Genomic DNA, 11,771 nt, shown 5'->3' with positions numbered 1-11,771 from the left:
CAGGTTTAGTGTACCGTATCAGAGCCTGTTGCTAGGCAGGTTTAGTGTACCGTATCAGAGCCTGTTGCTAGGCAGGTTTAGTGTACAGTATCAGAGCCTGTTGCTAGGCAGGTTTAGTGTACCGTATCAGAGCCTGTTGCTAGGCAGGTTTAGTGTACCGTATCAGAGCCTGTTGCTAGGCAGGTTTAGTGTACCGTATCAGAGCCTGTTGCTAGGCAGGTTTAGTGTACAGTATCAGAGCCTGTTGCTAGGCAGGTTTACTGTACAGTATCAGAGCCTGTTGCTAGGCAGGTTTAGTGTACAGTATCAGAGCCTGTTGCTAGGCAGGTTTAGTGTACAGTATCAGAGCCTGTTGCTAGGCAGGTTTAGTGTACAGTATCAGAGCCTGTTGTTAGGCAGGTTTAGTGTACAGTATCAGAGCCTGTTGCTAGGCAGGTTTAGTGTACCGTATCAGAGCCTGTTGCTAGGCAGGTTTAGTGTACCCGTATCGGAGCCTGTTGCTAGGCAGGTTTAGTGTACCGTATCAGAGCCTGTTGCTAGGCAGGTTTAGTGTACAGTATCAGAGCCTGTTGCTAGGCAGGTTTAGTGTACAGTATCAGAGCCTGTTGCTAGGCAGGTTTAGTGTACAGTATCAGAGCCTGTTGCTAGGCAGGTTTAGTGTACAGTATCAGAGCCTGTTGCTAGGCAGGTTTAGTGTACCGTATCAGAGCCTGTTGCTAGGCAGGTTTAGTGTACAGTATCAGAGCCTGTTGCTAGGCAGGTTTAGTGTACAGTATCAGAGCCTGTTGCTAGGCAGGTTTAGTGTACAGTATCAGAGCCTGTTGCTAGGCAGGTTTAGTGTACAGTATCAGAGCCTGTTGCTAGGCAGGTTGCTTGTATTGATGCCAGTCGTCTTTGTGAGATAAGAGTTTGTTACTAAAGTAGTAACCTCTAGCATCTCTAACACAGTAACCTCTAGTATCTCTAATACAGTAACCTCTAGTAATACAGTAACCTCTAGTATCTCTAATACAGTAACCTCTAGTATCTCTAATACAGTAACCTCTAGTAATACAGTAACCTCTAGTAATACAGTAACCTCTAATATCTCTAACACAGTAACCTCTAGCATCTCTAACACAGTAACCTCTAGCATCTCTAACACAGTAACCTCTAGCATCTCTAACACAGTAACCTCTAGCATCTCTAACACAGTAACCTCTAGCATCTCTAACACAGTAACCTCTAGTATCTCTAACACAGTAACCTCTAGCATCTCTAACACAGTAACCTCTAGCATCTCTAACACAGTAACCTCTAGTAATACAGTAACCTCTAGCATCTCTAACACAGTAACCTCTAGTAACACAGTAACCTCTAGCATCTCTAACACAGTAACCTCTAGCATCTCTAACACAGTAACCTCTAGCATCTCTAACACAGTAACCTCTAGTAATACAGTAACCTCTAGTATCTCTAATACAGTAACCTCTAGTAATACAGTAACCTCTAGTATCTCTAATACAGTAACCTCTAGTAACACAGTAACCTCTAGCATCTCTAACACAGTAACCTCTAGTAATACAGTAACCTCTAGTAATACAGTAACCTCTAGTATCTCTAATACAGTAACCTCTAGTAATACAGTAACCTCTAGTAATACAGTAACCTCTAGCATCTCTAACACAGTAACCTCTAGTATCTCTAATACAGTAACCTATAGTATCTCTAATACAGTAACCTCTAGTAATACAGTAACCTCTAGTAATACAGTAACCTCTAATATCTCTAACACAGTAACCTCTAGCATCTCTAACACAGTAACCTCTAGCATCTCTAACACAGTAACCTCTAGTAATACAGTAACCTCTAGCATCTCTAATACAGTAACCTCTAGCATCTCTAACACAGTAACCTCTAGTAATACAGTAACCTCTAGTAATACAGTAACCTCTAGTATCTCTAATACAGTAACCTCTAGTATCTCTAATACAGTAACCTCTAGTAATACAGTAACCTCTAGTATCTCTAATACAGTAACCTCTAGTAATACAGTAACCTCTAGTAATACAGTAACCTCTAGCATCTCTAACACAGTAACCTCTAGCATCTCTAACACAGTAACCTCTAGCATCTCTAACACAGTAACCTCTAGTAATACAGTAACCTCTAGCATCTCTAACACAGTAACCTCTAGTAATACAGTAACCTCTAGTATCTCTAACACAGTAACCTCTAGTATCTCTAACACAGTAACCTCTAGTAATACAGTAACCTCTAGTAACACAGTAACCTCTAGTATCTCTAACACAGTAACCTCTAGCATCTCTAACACAGTAACCTCTAGCATCTCTAACACAGTAAACTCTAGCATCTCTAACACAGTAACCTCTAGCATCTCTAACACAGTAACCTCTAGCATCTCTAACACAGTAACCTCCTCTAGCATCTCTAACACAGTAACCTCTAGCATCTCTAACACAGTAACCTCTAGCATCTCTAACACAGTAACCTCTAGCATCTCTAACACAGTAACCTCTAGCATCTCTAACACAGTAACCTCTAGCATCTCTAACACAGTAACCTCGGTCCTTTATGTGATTGGGATGTTTCTGTCTGTGTGTGTTTGTCTTCAGGTGGTTTCACAGAGTTTTCCCAGCTGTTTCCAGGTCTGTGTGAAGGTAAGGCTCTTCTGGCCACATCCTGCCTGGTCCCGACCTGCCTCTCTCAGCCGTGCCTGCCCCTCAACACCTCTGGTCCAACACGCATCCTGCCTCACCTTTACCTGGGCTGTCAGAGAGACGTTCTCAACAAGGTAATAGATATATTATGGGATACCTAGTTTATATATTACTATATATTACTATATATACTCAACAAGGTATTAGATATATTATAGGATACCTAGTTTATATATTACTATATATTACTATATATTACTATATATACTCAACAAGGTAATCGATATATTATAGGATACCTAGTTTATATATTACTATATATTACTATATATTACTATATATACTCAACAAGGTATTAGATATATGATAGGATACCTAGTTTATATATTACTATATATTACTATATATTACTATATATACTCAACAAGGTAATCGATATATTATAGGATACCTAGTTTATATATTACTATATATTACTATATATTACTATATATACTCAACAAGGTATTAGATATATTATAGGATACCTAGTTTATATATTACTATATATTACTATATATATTATAGGATACCTAGTTTATATATTACTATATATTACTATATATTACTATATATACTCAACAAGGTATTAGATATATGATAGGATACCTAGTTTATATATTACTATATATTACTATATATTACTATATATACTCAACAAGGTAATAGATATATTATAGGATACCTAGTTTATAGATTATTATATATTACTATATATACTCAACAAGGTAATCGATATATTATAGGATACCTAGTTTATATATTACTATATATTACTATATATTACTATATATACTCAACAAGGTATTAGATATATTATAGGATACCTAGTTTATATATTACTATATATATATCATAGCATTCTAGCCAGCTGTATTCCTCCCTCCTCTACAGGAAGTGATGTGTGTAAAGCATTCTAACCAGCTGTATTCCTCCCTCCTCTACAGGAAGTGGTGTGTGTAAAAGCATTCTAACCAGCTGTATTCCTCCCTCCTCTACAGGAAGTGATGTGTGTTAAGCATTCTAACCAGCTGTATTCCTCCCTCTACAGGAAGTGATGTGTAAAGCATTCTAACCAGCTGTATTCCTCCCTCCTCTACAGGAAGTGATGTGTGTAAAGCATTCTAACCAGCTGTATTCCTCCCTCCTCTACAGGAAGTGATGTGTGTAAAAGCATTCTAACCAGCTGTATTCCTCCCTCCTCTACAGGAAGTGATGTGTGTAAAGCATTCTAACCAGCTGTATTCCTCCCTCCTCTACAGGAAGTGATGTGTGTAAAAGCTTCTATTCAGCTGTATTCCTCCCTCCTCTACAGGAAGTGATGTGGGTAAAGCATTCTAACCAGCTGTATTCCTCCCTCCTCTACAGGAAGTGATGTGTGTGTAAAGCATTCTAACCAGCTGTCTTCCTCCCCCCTCTACAGGAAGTGATGTGTGTTAAGCATTCTAACCAGCTGTATTCCTCCCTCCTCTACAGGAAGTGATGTGTGTAAAGCATTCTAACCAGCTGTATTCCTGACCTCCTCTACAGGAAGTGATGTGTGTTAAGCATTCTAACCAGCTGTATTCCTCCCTCCTCTACAGGAAGTGATGTGTGTAAAGCATTCTTACCAGCTGTATTCCTCCCTCCTCTACAGGAAGTGATGTGTGTAAAGCATTCTAACCAGCTGTATTCCTCCCTCCTCTACAGGAAGTGATGTGTGTGTAAAGCATTCTAACCAGCTGTATTCCTCCCTCCTCTACAGGAAGTGATGTGTGTAAAAGCATTCTAACCAGCTGTATTCCTCCCTCCTCTACAGGAAGTGATGTGTGTAAAGCATTCCTACCAGCTGTATTCCTCCCTCCTCTACAGGAAGTGATGTGTGTAAAAGCATTCCTACCAGCTGTATTCCTCCCTCCTCTACAGGAAGTGATGTGTGTAAAAGCATTCTAACCAGCTGTATTCCTCCCTCCTCTACAGGAAGTGATGTGTGTGTAAAGCATTCTAACCAGCTGTATTCCTCCCTTCTCTACAGGAAGTGATGTGTGTAAAGCGTTCTAACCAGCTGTATTCCTCCCTCCTCTACAGGAAGTGATGTGTGTTAAGCATTCTAACCAGCTGTATTCCTCCCTCCTCTACAGGAAGTGATGTGTGTAAAGCATTCTAACCAGCTGTATTCCTCCCTCCTCTACAGGAAGTGATGTGTGTGTAAAGCATTCTAACCAGCTGTATTCCTCCCTTCTCTACAGGAAGTGATGTGTGTAAAAGCATTCTAACCCAGCTGTATTCCTCACCTCCTCTACAGGAAGTGAAGTGTGTAAAAGCATTCTAACCCAGCTGTATTCCTCACCTCCTCTACAGGAAGTGATGCAGCGGAATGAGATAGCGTACGTCCTGAATGCCAGTAACACATGTCCCAAACCAGACTACATCCCAGAGTCTCACTTCCTGCGAGTTCCTGTCAACGACAGCTTCTGTGAGAAGATCCTCCCCTGGTTCGACAGATCTGTGGAGTTCATAGAGAAGGCCAAAGCCTCCAACGCCTGTGTGCTGGTCCACTGTCTGGCTGGCATCTCCCGCTCGGCAACCATCGCTATCGCTTACATCATGACGAGGATGGACATGTCACTAGACGAAGCTTACAGGTGAGATGAGTGAAACCCCCTGTAGGACCATAATAAGGATTTACAGGTGAGATGAATAGGACCATAATAAGGATTTACAGGTGAGATGTAGAACCATAATAAGGATTTACAGGTGAGATGAATAGGACCATAATAAGGATTTACAGGTGAGATGAATAGGACCATAATAAGGATTTACAGGTGAGATGTAGGACCATAAATAAGGATTTACAGGTGAGATGTAGGACCATAATAAGGATTTACAGGTGAGATGTAGGACCATAATAAGGATTTACAGGTGAGATGTAGAACCATAATAAGGATTTACAGGTGAGATGAATAGGACCATAATAAGGATTTACAGGTGAGATGAATAGGACCATAATAAGGATTTACAGGTGAGATGTAGAACCATAATAAGGATTTACAGGTGAGATGTAGAACCATAATAAGAATTTACAGGTGAGATGTAGGACCATAATAAGGATTTACAGGTGAGATGAATAGGACCATAATAAGGATTTACAGGTGAGATGTAGGACCATAATAAGGATTTACAGGTGAGATGTAGGACCATAATAAGGATTTACAGGTGAGATGTAGGACCATAATAAGGATTTACAGGTGAGATGAATAGGACCATAATAAGGATTTACAGGTGAGATGAATAGGACCATAATAAGGATTTACAGGTGAGATGAATAGGACCATAATAAGGATTTACAGGTGAGATGTAGGACCATAATAACGATTTACAGGTGAGATGTAGAACCATAATAAGGATTTACAGGTGAGATGAATAGAACCATAATAAGGATTTACAGGTGAGATGAATAGGACCATAATAAGGATTTACAGGTGAGATGAATAGGACCATAATAAGGATTTACAGGTGAGATGTAGGACCATAATAAGGATTTACAGGTGAGATGTAGAACCATAATAAGGATTTACAGGTGAGATGAATAGGACCATAATAAGGATTTACAGGTGAGATGAATAGGACCATAATAAGGATTTACAGGTGAGATGTAGGACCATAATAAGGATTTACAGGTGAGATGAATAGGACCATAATAAGGATTTACAGGTGAGATGTAGAACCATAATAAGGATTTACAGGTGAGATGAATAGGACCATAATAAGGATTTACAGGTGAGATGTAGGACCATAATAACGATTTACAGGTGAGATGTAGAACCATAATAAGGATTTACAGGTGAGATGAATAGGACCATAATAAGGATGTACAGGTGAGATGTAGAACCATAATAAGGATTTACAGGTGAGATGAATAGGACCATAATAAGGATTTACAGGTGAGATGTAGGACCATAATAAGGATTTACAGGTGAGATGAATAGGACCATAATAAGGATTTACAGGTGAGATGTAGAACCATAATAAGGATTTACAGGTGAGATGTAGGACCATAATAAGGATTTACAGGTGAGATGAATAGGACCATAATAAGGATTTACAGGTGAGATGAATAGGACCATAATAAGGATTTACAGGTGAGATGAATAGGACCATAATAAGGATGTACAGGTGAGATGAATAGGACCATAATAAGGATGTACAGGTGAGATGAATAGGACCATAATAAGGATGTACAGGTGAGATGTAGAACCATAATAAGGATTTACAGGTGAGATGTAGGACCATAATAAGGATTTACAGGTGAGATGTAGGACCATAATAAGGATTTACAGGTGAGATGAATAGGACCATAATAAGGATTTACAGGTGAGATGTAGGACCATAATAAGGATTTACAGGTGAGATGAATAGGACCATAATAAGGATTTACAGGTGAGATGAATAGGACCATAATAAGGATTTACAGGTGAGATGTAGGACCATAATAAGGATTTACAGGTGAGATGTAGGACCATAATAAGGATTTACAGGTGAGATGAATAGAACCATAATAAGGATTTACAGGTGAGATGAATAGGACCATAATAAGGATGTACAGGTGAGATGTAGAACCATAATAAGGATTTACAGGTGAGATGTAGGACCATAATAAGGATGTACAGGTGAGATGAATGAACGCAGTGCATTGTGGGGGGGCTCTACTGATGTCCTGTATGCTTCCGTCTTTCCTCTCCAGGTTCGTGAAGGAGAAGAGGCCCACCATCTCTCCTAACTTTAACTTCCTGGGTCAGCTGTTGGACTTTGAGAAGAAGATCAAGACTCCTGGAAGGTCGGAGATCAGAGAGACCGTCGGAGTCAAACCCTGTCCCTTCCTCCTCCACCACCCCCTGCTAGATCAGGACCCCTCTAACCCTACTACCCCCAGCCTCCCAGACCCTGCCCTAGCCCTGCTGGAGCCCCTGACCCTGCCGTGTGTCTTGGCCCCCTGGCCTCCAGAAGAGAGGCTCCTCGCCCAGGCTCTCCAGGGGCTCCAAGGCCTCCAGCTGAACCAGGGAGCGGAGGACAACGCCGCCCAGCTGAAAAGGTCCTTCTCTCTGGACATCAAGTCGTACAGGGAGCCAGGAGGCCGCGGCGGCGCCCCCGTGAGGCCGTACCCCAACCCTACGTCCCACCCCGGAGCCCAGGAGTATTATAATCCATCCGTGAGCTTCAAGGAGCCTGCTGGGAAACCGTGTCACTTCTCTCCTGTGAAGGAGATGTCAGAGCTGTCTACACCTGAGCCGAGCCCTGACGAGGAGCGGGACGACGGCCTCGCGGACCCTGCTGCTACGTCTGTTGTTCCCACTGCTACTCCTGTAGTCTCCACCACAACCATCACCTCCTCTTCCTCCTCCTTTCCCGGCACCACTACCAGCACTACCACCTCCAACCAGCCCAGCGTGAAGCAACCCGGCCAGGCTAAGCCCCTCTCCTGTTCCCAGCAGCTCCAGCGTAGTGGCAGTATGGAGGAGAGCTCTAACCCTACCCTTAACCACACCCCTCACACCACCGGCTTCCTGTTCGGCCTATCACGTTCCCAGCAGCACCTGTCCAAGCCCGCCCCTAACCTAGGCTCCGCCCTGAAGGGCTGGCACTCTGACATCCTATTGGGTCCCGTCACCGTGTCGTCGGGTGGATGGTACCTCTCCGAGTCGTCGCACCGCTTCTACTCCACCTCCGCCATCTTAGGAAGCGGGGCTAACATTCTAGGGGGTGGCGGCGCGGCGGCGTACAGCGTGAGCCAGGGGTTGGAGGAGGTGCGGCGGCGCGGGAGGCAGAGGAGCGGCGACCACGGGGACTCGCGGAGGAGCTGGCACGAGGAGAGCACCTTGGAGAAGCAGCTGAAGAGACGGAGCTGTCAGATGGAAATCGGAGACAGGATGAGAGGAGGAGGAGGAGGAGGAGGAGGAAGAGGAGGAGGAGAGACTAGCTCCAGGGAGGAGATAGGGAGTCACAGCAGCTTCTCGGGAAGCATGGAGGTCATACAGGTGTCCTGAGAGAGGACATTTCAACATGGCCTCCGGTCCAACCGTTACGGAATCATTGATTTGAAATGGAGACGTCCGTTCTAGGGAGTTTTAACATCCTCAGATCAGACCAGTCCCATGTTCAGGGGAAAGACTTGTTCTGGACCCGTCTTATTATCCCACTAGGGACTTGAACCTTGAACTGATCTAGCGGCCCTGTGTACTCGTGTCGCGACAGTTGGCATTAATGTAGTTTGAACTTTGACCTGGAAGCAGAAAGCAGCTGTGTGATGATGATGATGATGATGAATGTGATGAAGAGGTGAACTCTGAGAGGATTGAGACGAACTTGAGTTTTTTGTTTGAATGAGTGTTAATCGTTTTTCATTTATTTCTGAATGTTGATAATCGTTGTCAACAGCAGTAGATGTCTGCCAGATGTTGGATACATGGAGCTTTTATGAAGCCTTATGAAGTCTTTATGAAGCCTTAAAGAAGTCTTTATGAAGCCTTATGAAGTCTTTATGAAGCCTTAAGAAGTCTTTATGAAGCCTTAAAGAAGTCTTTATGAAGCCTTAAGAAGTCTTTATGAAGCCTTTAGCAGTCTTTATGAAGCCTTAAAGAAGTCTTTATGAAGCCTTATGAAGCCTTAAGAAGTCTTTATGAAGCCTTAAGAAGTCTTTATGAAGCCTTAAGAAGTCTTTATGAAGCCTTAAGAAGTCTTTATGAAGCTTTAAAGAGTCTTTATGAAGCCTTAAGAAGTCTTTATGAAGCCTTAAGAAGTATTTTTGAAGCCTTAAGAAGTCTTTATGAAGCCTTAAAGAAGTCTTTATGAAGCCTTAAAGAAGTCTTCATGAAGCCTTAAAGAAGTCTTCATGAAGCCTTAAAGAAGTCTTTATGAAGCCTTAAAGAAGTCTTTATGAAGCCTCTTTATGAAGCCTTAAAGAAGTCTTTATGAAGCCTTAAGAAGTCTTTACGAAGCCTTAAAGAAGTCTTTATGAAGCCTTAAAGTAGTCTTTATGAAGCCTTAAAGAAGTCTTTATGAAGCCTTAAAGAAGTCTTTATGAAGCCTTAAGAAGTCTTTATGAAGCCTTAAAGAAGTCTTTATGAAGCCTTAAGAAGTCTTTATGAAGCGTTATGAAGAACGGGATCAGAGATCCTTGATATCCCTGTGTCAAATCATCCGATACCTCACACATCCAAATTAGAGGCTTCTTCTGTTCCTCTGTCTTCTGATGTTGGAGCTCATTGACAATTCAAATCTCAGGTCTTATTTGAGCAGCAAGAAAAGATGCTTGAACAACTGAACAGTTCCCGAACAGTTCCCGAACAGCTCACGAACAGTTCCCGAACAGTTCCCGAACAGCTCCCGAACAGTTCCCGAACAGCTCCCGAACAGTTCCCGAACAGTTCCCGAACAGTTCCCGAACAACTCACGAACAGTTCCCGAACAGTTCCCGAACAGCTCACGAACAGTTCCCGAACAGCTCCCGAACAGCTCCCGAACAGTTCCCGAACAGCTCCCGAACAGTTCCCGAACAGTTCCCGAACAGTTCCCGAACAGCTCACGAACAGTTCCCGAACAGTTCCCGAACAGCTCCCGAACAGTTCCCGAACAGCTCCCGAACAGCTCCCGAACAGCTCCCGAACAGTTCCCGAACAGCTCCCGAACAGTTCCCGAACAGCTCCCGAACCACTCCCGAACAGTTCCCGAACAGCTCCCGAACAGTTCCCGAACAGCTCCCGAACAGCTCCCGAACAGCTCCCGAACAGTTCAGTTGGTAGAGCATGGCGCTTGTACCCCAGGGTTGTAGGTTAGATTCCCGGGGCCACCCAGACGTAAAATGTATGTACGCATGACTGTAAATCACTTTGGATTAAAGCGCTAAATATTATATGTTATTAACGAACGGTGTGGTTGTGGGTTTTTATCTGATACCTGTGGTGAAGGAACGACTGATACCTGTGGTGAAGGAATGATGTAATGACTGATACCTGTGGTGAAGGAATGATGTAATGACTCTGATACCTGTGGTGAAGGAATGATGTAATGACTGATACCTGTGGTGAAGGAATGATGTAATGACTGATACCTGTGGTGAAGGAATGATGTAATGACTCTGATACCTGTGGTGAAGGAATGATGTAATGACTGATACCTGTGGTGAAGGAACAACTGATACCTGTGGTGAAGGAATGATGTAATGACTGATACCTGTGGTGAAGGAATGATGTAATGACTGATACCTGTGGTGAAGGAATGATGTAATGACTCTGATACCTGTGGTGAAGGAATGATGTAATGACTGATACCTGTGGTGAAGGAACAACTGATACCTGTGGTGAAGGAATGATGTAATGACTGATACCTGTGGTGAAGGAATGATGTAATGACCTGATACCTGTGGTGAAGGAATGATGTAATGACTGATACCTGTGGTGAAGGAATGATGTAATGACTGATACCTGTGGTGAAGGAATGATGTAATGACTGATACCTGTGGTGAAGGAATGATGTAATGACCTGATACCTGTGGTGAAGGAATGATGTAATGACCTGATACCTGTGGTGAAGGAATGATGTAATGACTGATACCTGTGGTGAAGGAATGATGTAATGACTGATACCTGTGGTGAAGGAATTATGTAATGACTCTGATACCTGTGGTGAAGGAATGATGTAATGACTGATACCTGTGGTGAAGGAATGATGAGATGACTGATACCTGTGGTGAAGGAATGATGTAATGACTGATACCTGTGGTGAAGGAATGATGAGATGACTGATACCTGTGGTGAAGGAATGATGTAATGACTGATACCTGTGGTGAAGGAATGATGTAATGACCTGATACCTGTGGTGAAGGAATGATGTAATGACTGATACCTGTGGTGAAGGAATGATGTAATGACTGATACCTGTGGTGAAGGAATGATGTAATGACTCTGATACCTGTGGTGAAGGAATGATGTGATGACTGATACCTGTGGTGAAGGAATGATGAGATGACTGATACCTGTGGTGAAGGAATGATGTAATGACTGATACCTGTGGTGAAGGAATGATGTAATGACTCTG

At 42.7% G+C, this 11,771-nt stretch overlaps 1 protein-coding gene across 1 annotated transcript in view; it reads left to right on the top strand.

The window, feature by feature from the left end:
- LOC106596522 (dual specificity protein phosphatase 16) overlaps positions 1-10,598 on the top strand; it is a 40,053-nt gene extending 29,455 nt beyond the window's left edge. Inside the window, exons 4-6 of the mRNA XM_045711344.1 lie at positions 2,616-2,794; positions 5,040-5,323; positions 7,423-10,598. Coding sequence (XP_045567300.1) covers positions 2,616-2,794; positions 5,040-5,323; positions 7,423-8,722 — 1,763 coding nt within the window. The 3' untranslated portion in view covers positions 8,723-10,598. The remainder of the gene's footprint in view (positions 1-2,615; positions 2,795-5,039; positions 5,324-7,422) is intronic.
- Positions 10,599-11,771: the final 1,173 nt, after the last annotated feature.

The sequence above is a fragment of the Salmo salar genome, unplaced genomic scaffold, assembly GCF_905237065.1.
Source record: "Salmo salar unplaced genomic scaffold, Ssal_v3.1, whole genome shotgun sequence".
NCBI lineage: Eukaryota > Metazoa > Chordata > Actinopteri > Salmoniformes > Salmonidae > Salmo > Salmo salar.
This window is presented reverse-complemented; position numbering and strand designations above follow the sequence as displayed.